This window comes from Hevea brasiliensis, chromosome 11 (genome assembly GCF_030052815.1).
Source record: "Hevea brasiliensis isolate MT/VB/25A 57/8 chromosome 11, ASM3005281v1, whole genome shotgun sequence".
Classification (NCBI taxonomy): Eukaryota; Viridiplantae; Streptophyta; class Magnoliopsida; order Malpighiales; family Euphorbiaceae; genus Hevea; species Hevea brasiliensis.
Window position 1 is genome coordinate 16,494,901 of NC_079503.1, and position 21,963 is coordinate 16,516,863.

General features: G+C 33.7%; 1 protein-coding gene and 1 pseudogene across 5 annotated transcripts in view; both read right to left on the reverse strand.

Annotated features, from left to right (window-relative positions):
• Positions 1–18,781, reverse strand: part of LOC110654432 (pentatricopeptide repeat-containing protein At5g24830) — a 39,780-nt gene extending 20,999 nt beyond the window's left edge. The window contains exons 1-8 of one of the 5 annotated variants that reach the window (XM_058129988.1): positions 18,527–18,781; positions 17,440–17,565; positions 17,070–17,199; positions 15,385–16,808; positions 15,312–15,348; positions 14,166–14,638; positions 13,981–14,062; positions 13,187–13,838 (exon numbers count right to left, since the gene is read on the reverse strand). In XM_058129988.1, coding sequence (XP_057985971.1) covers positions 15,323–15,348; positions 15,385–16,808; positions 17,070–17,199; positions 17,440–17,530 — 1,671 coding nt within the window. In that variant the 5' untranslated portion in view covers positions 17,531–17,565; positions 18,527–18,781 and the 3' untranslated portion in view covers positions 13,187–13,838; positions 13,981–14,062; positions 14,166–14,638; positions 15,312–15,322. Of the gene's footprint in view, positions 1–13,186; positions 13,839–13,980; positions 14,063–14,165; positions 14,639–15,311; positions 15,349–15,384; positions 16,809–17,069; positions 17,285–17,439; positions 17,567–18,526 lie in introns of those variants that run through there. The other 4 variants (XM_058129989.1, XM_058129991.1, XM_058129990.1 and 1 more) reach the window with 4 other exon arrangements.
• On the reverse strand, positions 876–13,087 carry LOC110641980 (pre-mRNA-splicing factor ATP-dependent RNA helicase DEAH7-like; annotated as a pseudogene).
• Positions 18,782–21,963: the final 3,182 nt, after the last annotated feature.

Consider the following 21,963-nt stretch of genomic DNA (forward strand, 5'->3'; position numbering starts at 1 on the left):
AAATGTGTAGTGCTGAAAGATACAGCATGAACATCATGATCTAAAACAAGAGACCAACAAAGCAAATGTTTTAGTCAGAGTTGCTGATGAATAAAAGACTAAAATACATTGCACAAAAGTCTTGTATATTTATATGGATGGATGGACTGATTTCTTTCTGTCAAAGAGGTCGTGAAATATAAGAACAAACCTTCTTTGGCTCTTAAGAATAAAGCCTTTCTTGGTGTGATGGAATTGTTGGTCCAATATGCTGTGTTGTGGTTCATTAACTTGGGCACATCATTACCTATAGCAGTCATTTGAGCAAATAAAAAAAATAAAAATAAAAAAGGCAGTTTGATTATCTAAGATCTCTTCTCTTGTACTATAAAAAAAAATGGAAATGAGATATTTTATTTAGTTATATTTAGAAAAAAAAAATGAGGGAAAGAAAGAAAAACTTTAGCTTTTCACCTTTAATAATTTGAAGTTAAAAAATCTCAAGGTAATAAAATCCTCCATGAGATCTCTAATAAAAAAAAAAATCTTCCAAGAGATTTAATCTTAATATTGTCCAAGTAATTTATCTTTATCGTCTTAATTTATCTCTTATAAAAGAAAATGACATAATTCCTCAATACTAATTCATTGATGTTTAAAATAAAACATCATTGAAATTAAAATAAGTTTAACAAAAATTATAATTTAATCCTTCTATTTTCAAAGAGAAATAAGTTTATGTTTTCATTAACAAAATAATCATTTCAATAAAATTATAGCAATATAGATTTAATATATTTTAATCATACTGTTTCAAACTAACAATATCAATGCTAATCTAAAAAAGGCAATTTCAACTGCAATCTCAAACATGCTGTAATTCTAGAGAGGAGGACTTTCTACTGGAATTATTAGTTTTCCGAATTTGGGGTAGCCAATTTTTACAGAATGGAAAATTTGGATGTCTATGACAAATCTTGACATCCATGAATAAAAATGCAAAAGCAAAAACAGCAGAACTCAGAATCAACAAATACTATGACTCAAATATTCTATTCTCTACTCCAAACTTGTGTAAGCACTTCAAAAAAATGGGCATTGAATTTTTTCTGTTCTCTTGTCAATAGTTGAGCTTGAGAGGACTACATCCCTCCCTCTTTTACAACATCTCTATTTTTAGAGGGGAGTTAATAACATTCAACTGTAAATATAAATACAGAATATATGACATTTACAAACCAAACCTTTTCGGTGTCAAATAAGTGGAAGAGCCTTGTCGCAACCCTGGCATAGGGACTTGCTACTGCTGCTTTACCCTCCTTTGCCTTTCCCTTTCCTTGCTCTCTTTCTCTACCTCTGCTCGCTCCTTTCTCAAATTTTCCATCTCCTCTTCTATTGCTGTTTTTTCTTCCTTTTGCCTTTTCTTGTGCTCCAACATAGATGTACCCAATTCCTTCACAGAAAAAAAACATTGGCCCCAGTTCAGCCAACCACTGGGGCTCCACTTCAGTGGCACCCTGCATGTATTCCTTTGTTGTCAAAATCAATTCATGATATACCACATACTCTAGAGTATAACCTAAATCGTATAGAGCACTGCTTGGGTGAAGATGGCATGGCATTCCATTCCTGCAATTAATATATCCCCAACACCCTTTAATCTTGCAGCATTGTGAAAATATGCAGAACATATGGCCTTTCGTATAACATCCCAATCATGACCACAAGAAGTTAATGGAATTTTTGAAGTTTTGAGAATATCTAGAAGCTGGGATCTGACTTCTCTAGCCTTCCGTAATCCTTTGACATGCAAAAAGTAATCGTTACACCAATCTCCACAATATTGGTGCTCTTTCCATTACAAATAAACATTAAGCAGAGTCAGGTGGTCAAATTCGGGAATAAAAATTTTTTCCCTTGCAGCATCACTCTCCTCTGCCCTATCTTTGGGCTGGAAAAACACTGATGGCACTGAAAGCATTGATACAATTATCAAAACCTCATTTATACATCCTAGTTGTTCTCCCATCAAGAGCATCTTAGCTAGTGGGGGGTCTAGAGGGAACCCCACCATTTTCCACCAAGATCAGTTAGGCCTCCAACATTGTTGAGTGCACCCAATGTAACACCCCTATGTTCGGTAGTGCATTCTACTGTTCCGATGACCAGTGTCTATTCGGACAGCTAGAATGCCTGGAATTATACTTAAATATTAGTGAGGAGACATAAAATAATGAAATACAATAGAGGAAAATATAAGAAAAATAAAGAAAAGATAAGAGCAATGAAATGTGATTAAGTTAAACAAGCCAAAAATCGTAGCGATGGGTGACCGTACCGGGAAGTTGCGGCGTGGACCGTTGACTAGCCTTGGACAGCGGGAAACCCTGAAAAATATTTTTAAGACTTAAATAAACATCTATTAAAGTATAAATGACATTAAAAATGTCAAAGAAAAATTAAGTAATTAGTACAAAGAAAAACGAGAAATCGAGAAACTGATAAAAATCGGTGTTACTGAAAAATTGGGAATACAACCCGAATAGGAGCATTGTGGTCATTTGACACCCCGAGTTGCCTTTTGACCTAAATGTCCATTAAAAATAAATGATATTAAACTTTAAAAATATCTTGAAAATTAAAATGGTGGTACATAATTTAAATAGTAAATGAAATGAGGTAAAAAGTGGGAATTGTGAAACTTTGGATTAATTAATCTTAACCACACTTAGTGCTCCACTAAGTGAAGTTAGTGGACATTAAAATATCACAAATGGGACAGCATAAGTCATCTTCAACCTCCAGAATTTTCACCAGCCGAAGCTATCCCATGAAAGCTCCCATGGCCAAAGTGAAAACACCTCCATGCAACCCTTTTCAAGCCATTTTTTTCACTTGATTCCTTCATTAACTTTGCTCCCCACACTAGAAGGAAGAAATTGATGGTAATTTGAAGAGGAATGATTGAGGTTTGATCAAGCTCCATAACAAGGTAAGTGTTCAAATTCCTTTCCTTCTTAAGTAAAGTTTGTGGGAAGCTTGAGATAAGTAAATTGATGAAGAAATTTTGAGGTTTTGATGAGTTCTTATTATGTACTAATTTTGGCAGCCATGTTGAACTAAGAAGAGTGTTAAACTCCATGAATTAAATTAGTGAATATTGGTATTAATAGATTCATAGAAGTGTATAGTAAATTATTGGTTGAAATTCCATGTAATTGTTAGGTATAATCATGTATACTATGTTGATTTTGACTTTGTGAATTAAGATTGTATTTGGTGTATTGAGGACTTGTATATACTGCTCCAATTGACCATAATGAGATGTGACAAATGATATTAGTACATTATAATTCCAGAATTCAAGTATGGGAGTTAAGGATTTGGGCTTTGAATGTGTAATGCTTGTGTAATTAAAAAATTGTATAAGGGCAGTAAGCATTTAGGGCTATAACCTAAATTGTGTGACCCTAATTGGTATGAGGCCAATTGGAGGTGAAACTAGGCACAAACTGTGCCAACTTTCATGCTGGAAGCCTACCCAAATTCTACCTAGAAGTGACCTAAAAAGATTGACCAAATCCGGATTGGTGACTTTGCAAACCTGAAAATTGACCATTTGAATAGTAGTCAGTATTTTGGCCATAACTCACTCAAACCATGTCCAAATAACCTGAAATTTATACCATGGAAAGCTTAGACATAGAGCTACAACTCTTATGAAGACACCAAAGCCCAAAAATGACCAGAACTAAGTCCAAATGCTTGCACAAGTTGGGTTACAAAAACTGGCCGAATTGACTTTGACCTAAAAATGACCTAAGTTTGCCATTTTAGTGCAATCTGTCCAGCAATAGTAAAATGACCATAACTTGGTCTAGTAAACTCCAAATGACCTAAAATTTGTGGCAAAAGTTCACTAAGACATAGACCTACAAGTTTGTAATTCTGACCAGAACCCAAAAACCGAGGAAACTAGGTCATCCGACTAGGTCAAAACAGCATACCGAAATCTGATAAATTACAATAAAATGCAATACACTTGAAAATGAGATTGGTAACATATACCAACACTAAAGGACTATAAAAGGTGACATATTGGTAACATTAAAATTTATTCACCTAGTGTGTATTAATGGTCAACATTATAGGTTGACTAATGAAATGAATTGAATGAATAGTACCAAGATAAATTTAGATATTGAATTTTATTGTTGAAACAATTTAACTGAGTACTGAAACACTTTAAATTGTGTGTTTCAGTTGAAAAGGATATTGAAAAGCATAAGGAACATTGAGTCAAGGCCTAGAGGCGACTCAGATCAGGTCTGTGCACAATACTTTTTATATTCATTGCTTTTACCAGAAAATTTATTTAGAGAAATGAGTTGTGAATAATTTTTTATTGTTTTGACTTTGGGAATTTTATTTGGAAATTATTGTGTTGCCTACTTTGCAAATGGAAATTTTGAAATAAAATGTGATTTGTGGTTTGTATGAAATATTGTGATTTGGAATTGTTTTGATTTACACTTGGCATGACAATATTACTATGTTCCTCCTCCATTTATGGGGTGAGTAAGACTATATTCCTCCCTCTTTGACTTGTCAGTCTGAGGTGAGTATGGATGAGTTCTCATTAGCTAGCTAGCCACCTCCCTCATTGATTTCGATTATTGGGGTGAGTATGTCTTGTCGTGGTGTACAACACGGCATGTTTGAAAAAATTTTGTGTTATGACCTAAATTGTGTTATTGATTGACAACACTGTGTTATTCAATTGTTTGATCAAATTTGTGTTATATGAGCTTTGAAAACTGTGACATGAAATTGTAAATCATTTGAATTGTGAATTGTCGATAAAAGTTTTATATACCGCATTTTAAATTGTTATTGTACACCACTGAGTAAATTTTACTCAGCGATAGCTTTTTCATTGCTGTCACAGGTAGACAAACAGACAGAGCAGCAGAGTAGGCTGCTTGTGCTATATTTTGGAATTCTGCTAGGTATATTGAGTATACCATATTTTTGAAATTTTATTGTAATGTATGTGCACTGTATGTATATATTGTACTTGGTCTTGAGCAGTTGTAAACTAAAATTGTAAATCATTTTGGCCTGTAAAAATATTATGGCATATTTCTCTTATCTCAGCTTTTGGAAACAATGGAAAATTGATGTTGAATTGAGTTGATAAATGTTGAGAAATTTATTGTGTTGAACTATTATTGGAGTTTGGGATTGAAGAAATATATTGAAAGTGCTTTTTACAGGTTTTTGAAGAACTGTTTTATTCAAAATACAGATGGAACTCTGCCAAAATTTTTATAGAAATTACTGATACTCAGATTTGTTAATTGGTTCACTTCAGATAAAAAAAAAAATTTTAACACCTGTCAAAAGTGCTCACCACTGTAAAAGAAATAAGAAAAGGTTTAAAATCCCTTGTAGTGTATTTAATGGGTTATCAATAGACGAAGTTTGGTAATTCATTAGGTATACTACGGGATCATGTTATGCCTTATGGAGGGGTAAGGTGTGACATGTTTTAGTGGTATCAAAACTAGTTTTTAAATTCTATTTTCACCTGTAATTTGAATATTCTTTCTTCATAGTACAACTGCTCAATGTCATTGTTTGATACATATAGTATATTACATTATAAATATGCACTAACGGGAGGAAATCTCCTTGTGTTATTTATTCAGGAGGTATAATATCCTCAAATTGACTATGGAAGAAGGGGATCATTCAGTCGATCAATCAATAGAGGCTGAGGTACAAGGGGATGCCCCAGCCCTTCATAATGTGAGTGGATCAGCCGCACCAGCCCCCTCAGTACTGTAGTTCCCTGCTCAGTTTGCTCAGCAGATGACTGCAATGTTTCAACAGATGGCTGGTAACATGCCTACCCAAGCCCCACTGCAGACACTAGTGGTACAACCACATCCTGCAGCTAGGCAGTATGACAAGCTGATTAAATATGGGACTACTGAATTCAAGGGGACAGTGGATCCGCTAGAGGCAGAATAATGGTTGGAAAGGATGGAAAGAGTTTTTAGGAAGCTGCACTGCACTTATGAGCTAAAGTTTGAATACTCAATCTCACTTCTACAGGGAGATGCATATGACTGGTGGAAAACCATTTCCCACAGTTTTGTGGAACCCCCAGTGCTAACATGGGATGACTTTCTTAGAGAGTTCAGACAAAAATATATCCCAGATGCCTATGTGGATCAGAAGCTACAGGAGTTCTTAAGCCTAAAGCAAAGGAACAGAACAGTGGCAGAATATGAGAGAAACTTTTCTCGATTGAGTCATTATGCAGGAAGCCTACTTACCACTCCTAGAGACAGATATAAATATTTTGAGACTGGGTTAAGGCCTAGTCTAAGAATGCAAGTTGTGGGGTTCCGACACCAGAATTTCTCAGAGCTAATATCGCAAGCCTTGGAACTGGAAAGAATTGAGAATGAAGAAACAGTTGAAAAGGGTATAGAAGAAAAAGAGAAAATTAAAAAGACTACTGATCAAGTTCCTGATAGTGGGTCAGGAAAGAGAAAGCACTTTGGAGGATCTAGCTCACGCGAATCTGGTAGAGATAGATCTTCTGGACAGAAACCACCCCAATCCGATCAGCAAACTCAGCGGAAACCCAGAAATGCACTGTCATGTCAACTTTGTGAAATTTGTGGTAAACCACATAGTGGGGTATGTTATAGAGCCATGGGAGCATGTTTTAATTGTGGAGAGACTTGTCATTTTGCTAAGGATTGTATAAATCCATGCCGTTCTGAATCATTTACTACATCAGAGGGATCAGCCCAAGTTTTTACCCCAAAGAGTTCACCATCAGTTAGTAGAGGCAGAGGTAGAGGTAGGGGTAGTACACCTAGAAGTCAGAGTACTGTGAATCAGCCAGAACAGGGTGATGCTTCAGCTAGAATATATACTATACAGCAGAGGGAAGAGGCTGAAACTTCTAACATTTTTGCTGGTACTTTTTCAATTTTTAACTAAGATATATATATGTATTGTTTGACCCGGGGTCTACATACTTTTACGTTAGTGCTAGCATTGTTTGCCTTCCTGCTGTCCCTCGTATAAAAATAAATTTTGATATGTTAGTGACTAGTCTTTTTGGAATTATTTTTGGAAGAGTTTGCTAGCGAAAGACATTTCCTTAGAATACGATAGATTATTGAAAATCGATAGATAAATGAGTTGTGGAAGTAAAAATTTGAACAGTTGATTCAGATGTAACAAAGAAATATTACGAATATGTGTAAGATTGTTAACTAGAATGGTTAGAGGACCAATGATTAGATAAATAATTCTAACATGACCTCAATGGTCATTCAATAAGGAAACATGAACCGAAATATTAGACAAAATGATAGTAAGAAAAGACTAGTGTTATACAAACAAATTAAATGTTGTATTAGATTGTTAAAAGTCTTATATAATTTCAAAGGAAAGAAGATTATACGATCATATAGAAAGGAGAAAATAAACGTATGACTATTGTAAGACAGCTATTGGGTAAAATTTTGCGAACGAAATTTATTTTAAGGGGAGAAGAATTGTAACACCCCTATGTTCGGTAGTGCGTTCTACTGTTCCGATGACCAGTGTCTGTCCGGACAGCTAGGATGCCTGGAATTATACTTAAATATTAGCGATGAGACATAAAATAATGAAATACAATAGAGGAAAATACAAGAAAAACAAAGGAAAGATAACAGCAATGAAATGTGATTAAGTTAAACGAGCCAAAAACCATAGCGATGGGTGACCGCACCGGGAAGTTGCAGCATTAACTGTTGACTAGCCCTGGACCGCGGAAAACCCTGAAAAATATTTTTAAGACTTAAACAAACATCTATTGAATTATAAATGACATTATAAATGTCATTGAAAAATTAAGTAATTAGTACAAAGAAAAACGAGAAATCGAGAAACTGACAAAAATCGATGTTACCGAAAAATTGGGAATACAACCCGAATAGGGGCATTGTGGTCATTTGACACCCCGAGTTACCTTTTGACCTAAATGTCCATTAAAAATAAATGATATTAAACTTTGAAAATATCATGAAAATTAAAATGATAGTACATAATTTAAATAGTAAAAGAAATGAGGTAAAAAGTGGGAATTGTGAAACTTTGGATTAATTAATCTTAACCACACTTAGTGCTCCACTAAGTGAAGTTAGTGAACATTAAAATATCACAAATGGGACAGCATAAGTCATCTTCAACCTCCAGAATTTGCACCAGCCGAAGCTCTCCCATGAAAGCTCCCATGGCCAAAGTGAAAACACCTCCATGCAACCCTCTTCAAGCCATTTTTTTCACTTGATTCCTTCATTAACTTTGCTCCCCACACTACAAGGAAGAAATTGATGGTAATTTGAAGAGGAATAATTTGAGGTTTGATCAAGCTCCATAACAAGGTAAGTGTTCAAATTCCTTTCCTTCTTAAGTAAAGTTTGTGGGAAGCTTGAGATAAGTAAATTGATGAAGAAATTTTGAGGTTTTGATGAGTTATTATTATGCACTAATTTTGGCAGCCATGGTGAACTAAGAAGAGTGTTAAAATCAATGAATTAAATTAGTGAATATTGGTATTAATAGATTCATGGAAGTGTATAGTAAATTATTGGTTGGAATTCCATGTAATTGTTAGGTATAATCATGTATACTATGTTGATTTTGACTTTGTGAATTAAAATTGTATTTGGTGTATTGAGGACTTGTATATATTGCTCCAATTGACCATAATGAGATGTGATAAATGATATTAGTACATTATAATTCCAGAATTCAAGTATGGGAGTTAAGGATTTGGGCTTTGAATGTGTAATGCTTGTGTAATTAAAAAATTGTATAAGGGCAGTAGGCATTTAGGGCTATAACCTAAATTGTGTGACCCCAATTGGTATGAGGCCAATTGGAGGTGAAACTAGGCACAAAATGTGCGAACTTTCATGTTGGAAGCCTACCCAAATTCTGCCTAGAAGTGACCCAAAAAGATTGACCAAATCTGGATTGGTGACTTTGCAAACCTGAAAATTGACTATTTGAACAGTAGTCAGTATTTTGGCCATAACTCACTCCAAACAGGTCCAAATGACCTGAAATTTATACCATGGAAAGCTTAGACATAGAGCTACAACTCTTATGAAGACACCAAAGCCCAGAAATGACCAAAACCAAGTCAAAATGCTTGCACAACTTGGGTTACAAAAACTGGCCGAATTGACTTTGACCTAAAAATGACCTAAGTTTGCCATTTTAGTGCAATCTGTCCAGCAATAGTAAAATGATCATAACTTGGTTTAGTAAACTCCAAATGACCTAAAATTTGTGGCAAAAGTTCACTAAGACATAGACCTACAAGTTTGTGATTCTGACCAGAACCTAAAAACCGAGGAAACTAGGTCATCCGGCTAGGTCAAAACAGCATACCGAAATCCGATAAATTGCAATAAAATGCAATACAATTGAAAATGAGATTGGTAACATATACTAACACTAAAGGACTATAAAAGGTGACATATTGGTAACATTAAAATTTATTCACCTAGTGTGTATTAATGGTCAACATTATAGGTTGACTAATGAAATGAATTGAAGGAATAGTACCAAGAAAAATTTAGATATTGGATTTTATTGTTGAAACAATTTAACTGAGTACTGAAACACTTAAAATTATGTGTTTCAGTTGAAAAGGATATTTAAAAGCATAAGAAATATTGAGTCAAGGCCTAGAGGCGACTCAGATCAGGTATGTGCACAATACTTTTTATATTCACTGCTTTTACCAGAAAATTTATTTGGGGAATTATTGTGTTGCCTACTTTGCAAATGGAAATTTTGAGATAAAACGTGATTTTTAGTTTGTATGAAATATTGTGATTTGAAATTATTTTGATTCACACTTGACATGACAATATTACTATGTTCCTCTTGCATTAATGGGGTGAGTAAGACTATATTCCTCTCTCTTTGACTTGTCAGTCTAAAGTGAGTATGGATGAGTTCTCATTAGCTAGCTAGCCACCTCCCTCATTGATTTCGATTATTGGGGTGAGTATGTCTTGTCGTGGTGTACAACACGGCATATTTGAAAAAAATTTGTGTCATGACCTAAATTGTGTTATTGATTGGCAACACTGTGTTATTCAATTATTTGATCAAATTTGTGTTATATGAGCTTTGAAAATTGTGACATGAAATTGTGAATCATTTGAATTGTGAATTATTAATAAAAGTTTTATATACCGCATTTTAAATTGTTATTGTGCACCACTGAGTAAATTTTACTCAGCGATAACTTTTTCATTGCTGTCACAGGTAGACAGACAGATAGAGCAGCAGAGTAGGCTGCTTGTGCTACATTTTGGGATTCTGCCGGTATATTGAGTATACCATATTTTTGAAATTTTGTTATAATGTATATACACTGTATGTATATATTATACTTAGTCTTGAGCAGTTGTAAACTAAAATTGTAAATCATTTTGGCCTGTAAAAATATTGTGGCATGTTTCTCTTATCTCAGCTTTTGAGAACACTGAAAAATTGATGTTGAATTGAGTTGACAAATGTTGAGAAATTTATTGTGTTGAACTATTATTGGAGTTTGGGATTGAAGAAATATATTGGAAGTGCTTTTTACAGGTTTTTGAAGAACTGTTTTATTCAAAATACAGATGGCACTCTGTCAAAATTTTTATAGAAATTACTGATACTTAGATTTGTTAATGGTTCACTTCAAATAAAAAAAAATTTTAACACCTGTCAAAAGTGCTCACCACTGTAAAAAAATAAGAAAAGGTTTAAAATCCCTTGTAGTGTATTTAATAAGTTATCAGTAGACGAAGTTTGGTAATTCATTAGCTATACTACGGAATCATGTTATGCCTTACGGAGAGGTAAGGTGTGACACCCAAGACCCAAAACTGATACATTGAATTAAGGATGTTATCCTGTGCAGGTGGGCCCATGAAATCAAAGTCTAGCGAGTTGTCAATCTTCAGAGACCTGAGCAACAAAACCACATTACCAAGGTTGGTCCTCTGGATCTCTGCACTTTGGGTAAGCGACATTTCATTTAGGTATGCACTTTACGTATAAAGCCCATAACATGTGCGGGGCGATTCGCCAACACGTCCAACGCTACCGATCAGCGAGCAAGACGCTTAACAAGGAAAACTTGGAGAGCATCCATACCCATCCTAGGATTGTAAACTTTCATTTTACCATATCTTGTGTCAATAACATAAAAAATTCCATCAATTATCAGCGATGTTTCAGAAATGTTTGTGGCAGCAATGCGTTTGCGAGCCCCATCTTTAGCTTTCTAGAATATCTTGGCTTGCAAGTCAGCTGGTAGTTGGGAGTATATATGTAGTATCGAGAGCCTAGGGACTGCTTTCTTTGTAGTAGAGATAAGTTGTTCCATGCACTCAGCAAGGGCATAGCAGGCTGCTTCTATCTCATCTTGGCCCGTCATAAAAATAAGCATGTCACCTGGAGGACTTTTAATGTGGATGGTCATTGCTTGCTTCACTGCACCTTCAACGTAATCTTCACAAGGCGTTTTGCTATACAAGATATTCACCAAGAATGTTCTTCCTGGAATGTGGAAAATTGGAACACTGCAACATGTTTAGAAAAATAGGTTATGTTTCTGTCAAGGAAAAAAAATACATACAAAGTTTATGAGGGCAAATGGATGCATGCAGTATTTTCTTATTTTTGGTAGTAGAAGCATATAAGTTACCTTCCGAAGAAATTAGAAAATTTCTCAGCATTTAGAGTTGCAGATGTCACAATGAGCTTGAAGTCACGACGCTGGGCAACCACCCTTTTTAGTATTCCAAACAACACATCTGTGCTTGACGATTTTTCATGTGCTTCATCCATGACTACAACCTGTTACAATCACAATTACAAAACTAAATACTCTTGTTTCTAGCAAAAACAATAACTTACTAATGAAAATGAGATGTATACCGAAATAACAGCTTCACATACCGATACTTGTCAATATCAGAATCTTTCAGAGTTTCACGCAATAGCACTCCATCAGTCATATACTGCACAATTGAGAATGAAAACTCTAGAATGTGATTGTCTTATATAAGTTAGAACCAAACTTGAAATAACAAAGAAAATAAGATAAATTGCTCGACAACCTATTACTACAATATGGATAATAACTCATTCATCTGGCTATCTTCATATCAATTATATGAATAAACCATTGTCTACATTAAAACTAAAAATAAAACACAAAGCCAATTTGAAATCTTTTGAGAAAACGTGAAAAGGTCTTGTTTCAAAAATAAACAAGAGGGTGGAAAACATAGACATCTGATTAGTATTATGAAAGACACATAAGTGTCTCCATCAAACAAGACTTGAAGTGAGTAAAACCAAACCAAGACCATACACCATACATAAAAACCACACTTTTGAAAAACATTGGGGGGAGCTAAGGAGGGGGAGAAAGGAAAATTATTAAAAAAGGGGTCAAGATTAAAAATTGTGCAGATATTTATAGGTAACTACAATGTTGTCTAACTAATTTGTTGGTTTGCATAACTTTTTGAGATCTCCACTACAATATTTGTTGAAAATGGATCCAATCTCAAGTCTTTCTTACAAACTATTGACACGGTCTTACAATTGCCTAATTTAGAATGACTAGAAACAACGCAAAATCAAGGATTTAGTAGCTCAATAAGTGCCTACAGCAATCAATCATTTCCACCACAGACAAAATCATTATGCATACCTTCATGAGTGATCTCACATGCAGCTGTTTCATGATAACGTCTATTTAAATGATTGTTTAAATTATTAGATTCACCATCCCTAACTTCATCTACTCCAAATGATTCAAGCTTTCCCTCGTTGATGGATGTTGCAACAGAGGTAATTCTTTCTCTTGGAACCTTAAACATGCCATTAGATTCAGATTTCTCCCATTTTTCATTTGCAAGGATGTCCAAACCTATTAACTCTTTAGTGTTAGTTAATGAAACGAATAATCTTATCACATTGTGAGCGTGAGAATCATAGTTATCAAAGGCTCAAGACGCACCAAAGCGCCAAGGTGTCCTTGAGCCTAAGTGCAAGGCGCAAGATGCAAATATAAAAGAAAAATTAAAAATTAAAAAAATGATAAATATGCTATCAAATCTCAAGTAACATAAAACTACATAATAACAACCAACAAGCATTCAAGTAATAATAATTTTGCAATCCAAAAGAGGTAAAAACAAACTACTAAAAGTTAAAGACACTAATAAACTACTAAAAGTTAAAGTTTAATAAACTAGTAAACTACTAAATGTTCAATCCACATCAATAGAAATATCAAAGTCCTCTTCATCTTCTTCATCAACTTCATTATCCTTCTCATACTCATCTTCCAACTCAACATCTTCATCATCATCTTTTTCTTCCTCGTCTTCAAGAAGTGAAGAAGTACGAGTGGATGGTGCTTTTCTTTTTTGCTATGATGTAGATCTAGGAATAGGTGTAGATGCAGCATTTTTCCCTTTACTTAATCTAGTGTTGTAGGCATCCTCTTCAGCTCCAATAGCTTCAGTAACAACATTCCATGTCAAATCATCATCTTCAAAAACAAGTTCATCTCTATCTATCTCTTCCTCCGTTTGACCCATCAACCATTCATTACTATCATCAATGTCTTTCAATGAGATGGGGTCAATGAGGTCACGTGCATCACATCGACGCTTCAATGACTGATTATACTTGACAAACACCAAATCATTCAAGCGATGTTGAGCTAGCCTATTTCTTTTTTTACTATCAATCTGCAAAATATAACAATTTTAATAAGCATGGTTTTTGAAAGAACAAATTAAATTTAAAGGTATAATTCTAATGAACAACAGAAAACAGAAGTTCCATCAACAAAATGACTCAAAAACACAAAGATACAAGAGTACTTTGTACCTTGGGTTTTCTTCCTTTTGGTTCAATCCAATATCATTGGTCAGACACTACACAAAATATAAGAGACCTCCCCGTTACACCACTGTAGAAGTACAAAATATTCCAAGTAAATCCATTTATTAGTAATGCTATCTGCATAACTCAATAAACAAGCTAAAAATGATACAGGTCACTTGGATTCTCACCTGCTTCTGCTAAAACCCAAACCAAAGCTCTTTTCATATAAACAAAAATAGGAGTTTCAAGTCAAGTGCTGAATGCCCAAGGTGCTATTTGAGTTCTTATGGCACTTTCTCCCAGCATTGCAGATGGAATGAGTTGTTGAGTAATGTATTGGGATTTCATGTTTTGGATCCAACAGCAACCCAGAGCATTGATTTTGATGAACATGTATCAACAAGAATCTGGTATGATAACTTGTCAAATATCTTGCGCTTCTCATAAGCAGCTGTTAACATTTCAAATGAGCTGTACTTCACTTCTAAGAGCATGTAACTACAGCTGCTTGTATATGAAGTCTTCATCTTTGTCGGTGCTCTCAACCAGGCTACTGAGCTCCAACTGATATGATGAACTCAAAGCTTTATTCCTCACTGACCCTGACAGCAAAATGAATGCACTGCACTAATCCCAGAGTTCCAGATACACCTCAGCTCCACTAAGCACATGAAAGCATACTAGTTAAACCGCATACAAAAAAAATAATTCAAACCATCCCACCCCCCCGGCCGCGCGCCCACTCCCCCCCCCCCCCCCCCAAAAACAACTTTTTTGTGGGGTGGAGGGGACTAATAAAACCTATCTATCTCCAGGATGACAGCAGGAAGCCAGAAAAGACTTATGGGCCCAACTCAAATCCAAGACACAGCATACCAAAGGAAGTAAAAACAGAGACAAGTTTTAACATTAATCACAAGATCAAATTAGTAACACCAAATCGTACCCAAGTAAATCATAGCAGACCAAGTCAAGCTCATATAAATCATGCTGGACTCAAACACAACAAATGAAGTAATGAACCAAAGAAAGTCCAACAATGCGATACAATAATATTAACTCAGCTAAGATTCACGGAGTAGCATACCAAATTATCGAGTAATTGACCACAACAGTCAGCATGATAAAGCACATATTAAAGTCATTGCCTACACTATAGCATGCAGCAAAACAGTCTACAAAATATTCCAGGTTAAGAAATTAGATTCTCAGGAGAGTTGCATGATATGGAAAAATTATAGAAAAGCATTATGTTTGCTTATAGTAGTGGGCATTCCAATAATCTCTAAGACAAGGACAATGACACTCCAGAAAACATCAAAATAGATACATACCTTTAGAAAGATCATATGCAAGGTTCAAAGTCATTGCCTACATTTTTCCTTGTCAACCGTTCAAAGTCATTGCCTACATTTTTCCTTGTCAACCACTTTTGATAGAGGTCAAATGCCCTATCAGTCTCCCTCATTATGCAGTACTTCTTGATAAGTATCTGAAATGGAACATGATCAACTGCAAGACCAGAATTCTGTAACTTGGAAAAAAGATTCGCTGCCTCATTCATTTTCCCCATCACACAATGACCTTTAATGAGCTCAGTGTAAGTTATCATATCTGGTTCATATCCCCTTCCCAACATTTCATTATACAAGTGAAGTGCAAAATGAATGCGCCCCTCATTACAAGCTGCACTGATCAAAAGATTGTAGGTAACCACATCAGGGAAAAGACCATGACAAACCATCTCCTTTTTGAGCGAATTTGCACCAACAATGTTTTGTACTTTTACATGTGCATGAATCAATGCATTGTAGGTAAATACATTAGGTAAAACACCAAAAGACATCATTTGACCTCTAATAGCAAATGCATTATCAGGATCTCCACATCTCCCATAACCATTAATTATAAGGTTCCACACTTGAGGCTCTGGTACCATTGACTTCTTTAACATACAATGAAGATAGTCATTAGCCCTAAAAACATCTCCCTGAGCACATAGCCCCTGAATCAGTATTTTGTATGATATATGATCAGGCGCAACTCCCATTCTCAACATTACATCATGGATGTGACAAGCCTCATACAATTTTCCAGCTTTGCAAAGACCAGATATAAGAGTGTTATACGTAAAGATATCAGGAAGTAAGCCTCTTTTGAGCATTTCACAAGAGTAGCTATATGCAAGTTTCATGTTTTCAGTCAAACACAATCCATGGATAAGGACGTTATATGCAATAGCATCCATTAGGGTATTCTTTTGGGACATGGTATCCCAAATGCCAAAGGCCTGAACAATATCTCCATTCTTGATACAACCATCCATGAGTATGGTTGAGGTAATTAAATCAGATCTCTTCTTTTCATCATCATCCTCTAATATCTCGCTAAGAAGTTTTTTGGCATTCTCCAAAAGGCCTCTCTTGCAGAGTGCATGCACAAGTATGTTGAAAGTAACCCTATTTGGCCTGATACCATTATTATTCATAGTTGCAAAAATAAAAAGAGCTTTATCAACATCATTTATAAGACAATAACCCTTTATAAACGTGTTATAAGTAGCACAATTGGGAGATGGACCCATTTCTAACATCTCTCTAATAAGCCAATCAGCACTCCCCAAGTCCCCAGTTTTGCATAATCCATTCACCAAATAATTGTGAGTTATCACATCAGGAACAAAACCCTTCTGTACCATTTTTCTCCTCAGCCATAGAGCTGCTCCCAACTTGCCTACCAAACATAAATCCCTGATTATAGCTATATATCCTGCACAACTGACATTCATAACACGTCCTATAAGGCCTGCTTTAATAGATGATATGCCTTCCCTGCCAAAAAGAAAAAAAAAAAAAAAAAAAAAAAAAAAAAAAAATAGAAGAACCCCAAAACAACAGAATATCATATCCTTGAATAAGTACCAATAAGGACTCATTTAAAATAAAAGAATTAATAAAAGAACAAGGTGAAATTTTATACAGATTGTGTTCATAATTATAGATCCCGCATTTCTAATGAGGCAATTGTCCTAGTTTAAGTTTTTATTAAATTCTAATAGCATCCTCAAAAGCATCTAAAATAAAAAAGCTAACCTCATTGATTTCAAGCGCTCCAAACTACCATTAAGCATTGCATCCAAAACATTGAAAACAACCTGTGGATCACCTTCATCATTGCATCCCTTGTTATTTGAAAACCAATCTTGACTTCTCATCCCGAATGCTTACAGCATTCAGCAGAAAAATGAAAGGGGATTATGATTTCATTACTTATTCAAGAGTAGAATCAAAGCAAAGATGGAGACAAACTTGAGTGTCATCACACAGTACATGATTTTAAAAAAAAATTAATTAGAAAATACAGCAGAAAAATGGCAAAAAATACAATTCAGAAGAAGAATTATATAGATTCAAAACATAAATGATAACATGTCAAAGATTATATGGATACAAAATCTCATACCTAAAAGGGACCTCCTTTGAGGAGCTCTGAACTCGACTCTCTGCTTCCCAGGAACATATAATCCTCCACCACTGCTCTGCTCAGGTTCCATAGTTACCGTTGTTTAGGAATTTAGACCACTGCTACCTAAAATTGAACAAATATATATAATAGGAATTCAGATTACATCTAGGAATTTAGGCCACTGCCACCTAAAATTTCATCTCCCATGTAGCCCATATTGATAATCTCTCTTTAAAGTTTAAATATTGAGAATACCTTTGCATTAAGTAATTGTTCTTGCTTTTTCTTTTTTTTTTTTGAAGCTAATAAATAAAAAAATATCATAAAAATCGAAGCATAAATTTCAATATGTGGCAATGCACTAGGAATGATATAATTCTCTTCACAAGGGCATTTTATATGATATTTTCTATATTTAGTTACATATGCAGTCCAAACAATATATTTTGTTTCCACTAAAATACTGCATTTCCAGACAAGGACATTTTATGTTACCTTTTTTTTTTCCCAAATACAAAAGCAATACACACTCTAGGGAACCTAGGTACAATCCCTCTATTCTATTCTACTTTGGACGGTATCTGAATTCTAATCACTCAGCAAAAAAATCTTATCTCAACTGTTTCTTCCACTACAAACTTCCTTCCAACAATACCATACAGAACAATGATCCACCACAATTCAACTATTAATTTTCAAGCCCTAGACAATATATGGAACTGCTAAAAACTCGAAAATTTCTAATTCAACTGCAAAAATACCAGTTCCATTCTAAATCCCTGAAACCATATTGACAATTCTAAAAGATTTTCAAACAGATTTCTTAGATACCCAGAATTACAACACTCCTATTCGACCAACTCATCATCTCCCTTCCGTGGAATAAAATTTCCCTTCAGCTAAATTTTCCATCGATTAGATTGAGACTTTTACCAAGTCCCACTTCATAAATCTATCCCTATAGAAACCCCTTGATAGAGCCCATCAAAAAAGGCACTGAAATGACAAAATACACATTAAGAAATTAAAACAAATCCTAAAATTGATGGCAAGCAAATCAAGAAAAAAGTTGATAAATCATTACCGATTGAAAAAGCAGAGAGTTGATGAAATAAGCCAAGCTGAGTAGAGACGAAGAAACAACGATGGAAAACGTGGGATCGTGCGACGACAGAGAGCTATGATTGCCAGATGAAGTGGCTCGATTGGAGTGGGAACAGATTAGCGATTTCAAAATTTTCAAAGGAAGCAAGTGGATTTGAAAATTTTTTATTTAATTGGGTAAGAGAGAAAACTGAGCCGGGAAAAGGGCGTCGGAGTGTTGCGGCACTGGCGGTGGGTACTGGGAAGGCATAAATTGGTACAATGAAACGACGTAGTTTAACATATTTAGCTTTATTATATAATTTATTATAATCATTTAGTTTTATTATACAATCAACAATGAAACCTAATAGTTTAGTTTTAAATTTTTTTATTTTTTATTTTCAACAAAATAAAATTTTTTTAATAAGATTAACATAATTATAATGATCATCATGATTCATGAAAATTTAATTAAAAAAATCACAAATAAGGAAATCAATTCCTTGATAGCAGGACTTCATTCACCAGATTGTTCAAATTGGATGAGGACGATCCATTGGGACTAGCTGCCTCTACTGCTACTTTCTTCCATTACATGGCCTTCGTCTCCGATCATCAAATCCTTAACAAGCTTCAACACTTCATTTCTTTGGAAATTACTACTCGATTACATCCCAATGCCTCGTCCATTGCAACTCTTTCTACGGTTGATAAAATATTCTCCAAAAGAATCGCTAACAGTGTTGAAATCTAATTTAAATATATGATTGATTTAGTTTTTATATTATCTTATAAAATTATATAGATAATAATTTTTAAGGTTATTATATTTTAATTTTAAAGTAATTATTTAATTTTGACTAAGTCGTTGAGATTTATATAAAATTTTATTTCATTTAATTAAACTTTAATGCTATATAAATAATATAATAAATTAATATTATGGTCAATTGAGTTGTACCTAATTTTTTTTTTTTAATAAAAATGTTATTTGTTTTTTAAGATTTATTTTTGTGACAGTAACCTATAGGCATATGAGAAAAATCTTTAAACACAAATTTATTATGGTGTTATTAAAAAAAAGTACTCCAATAAAAATTCTAATAGAAAAAATATAAAAATATCATTAATAAAAAGAATATTAATAATAAAGAGATTGGAGAGAAATGCTCAAAGATTATCAATAATATAAAATTGGAGAGAAGTGCTAAACACACAAAATTATTGGCTAAAGAGAGATATTTCAACACATAAAATTATCTTTTAAAAGTAGTGCTCTAATAAAAAAAAAAAAGAAAATTTCTTCAGTCCATGTTTTTAACATAGAACGTTAAAACTTAATTCAAATATTTTTTATTTAATCTTCATAATATTTAAAAATTTTAGATATAATAATTTTTAAAATTTTTGTGTTTTAATTTTTAAGATAGTAATATAATCTTGATTAAATACTTAAGATTTATATGAAATTTTATTTTATTTAATTAAATTTTAATGCTATAAAAATAACACAATCAATATTTTATTTAAATACTTTCATAAAGAGATTAAAAGAATAATTCATGAAAAGATTTATATCATTAATTTTACATTTAACATATATTTTTTATCGAATTCAACTTTAGAGTAGTATATAAACAACTTGACTAATAGTGTCACACCCTACTCCTCGTAAGATGTAACATGTTCTCGTAGTACACATAATGAATTACTGTACTTCACCTACCGGTAACCCATTAAATATACTACAAGGGATTTTAAAACAATTTTCGTTCATTTTGGAATTGGTGGGTAAAATTTTTTTCAAATATTAAAAACATTTATTTAAAGTCCAAACATAAATCAAATTTTTGGATATTTAAGATTTCCGCAATTTTTACAAAAATTTCAGTGATCTGCGTCATATTTTGATAAAACAGTTCTTCAAAACCTGAAAATAAAACACTCCCAATATTTTTCTCAATCACAACTTCATTTGCAACCACCAAATTTCAAATCAACAACAATGGCAACACTTCAACTCAAAATCCAAATTTCAAATCAAAAATTAATAACTCAAAACATTTCATAAACTCATGCACATTGCATTTTAAATATTTAATTTAAATTCACTATTAAATTTACAAACACAAAATCTCAATTAGCTTCACTTCTAATAATTCAAACACAACTTATTTGGTCACAATTGATCATTTTTCAGTTCACAATAGGTAAAACATGCCATTTACTCATTTCTTGCATTTTTTGTTCACAAACCCTAAGTTCAAAACCCTAATTCATGTCATTTGTTGCATTTAGCTAATTAAACACTTATAAGCATACTCCCTTAACTCAATTAAGCTTCCAACATGTTTAGCTCAAACAAATTTATACTTTGTCCAACCAAACCCTAGCTGTCCAAAATTCTATATAATTCCTCAACAAATTTTCTTTCCATTTTAAGTTTATTTACAAGCATAACTTAACTACTTAAACATAGATTCAAAGAGAAAATGAAGAAGAACACTAACCTTAATTCTTTGATTTACAATCCACCAATTCTTTCACTTTCTTCTTTATTCTTCTCCCTCAATCTTCTTTTCTAGTGTAGATTGGAAGCTTTTTAGGGTTTACGGTTGAAATTTATGGGGAAGAACTAAGTTTTTCAAGCTTTAAAAGCTTGCTAATGGAGGAACCTTGGGAGAGAAAAGTGAGAGAAAGATAAAAACGTTTTTTGAAGAAGAAGAAATGATTTTCTTTTTTTTTATGAATTTTTAAGTCTTATGGAAGACCAAAAATGTAAATAAATAAATAAATTAATTATATTCTTTATAGCATCATGCATGAGGTCATACATGATGTCATCACCTTTTGACTTTTCCATTTTTCCATTTCCTTTTTTTTTCTATTTATTTTTCTATTAGTTCTTTAATTTAATTCTTGATTCCGAAATTTTCTTTTGTCCAATTTTATTTGTGATTAGGTCGAGTCACTCGTGGGCAATTGTCAAATTGCCCCTCGCCGGTTCATCCCGGTTTGCAATTAATTCCATATTTCTTCTGGCTCCCTGACCTAATTATTTGACTGGCTTAACAGTTCTTTTTCGTGATTTTCTCTTTTCCACTGTGTTTATAAGGGTCCTAAGGACCGCAGCGTCACTTTTTACGATTCGAAATTTGAGTTTAAAACGACTTCACAGTCGTTCCCGAGGAGGTCACCCATCGCTGTGACTTTCGGCTCGTTTAACTTCTTATGTTCTATTTTTCTTATTTATACTTAATTAATTGAACATTACTAATTATTTGTGTTTATGGTTTCTCTAGTTGTCTTAAGTGTGGTCCTAATCCCCTTAATTGTCCGGACCGACTCCGGTCACCGGAACAGTGAAATATACCTAGCTATACAAATAGGGGTATTACAAATAGCTATTAATGCCTGCCCACTACCAGTGCCGCA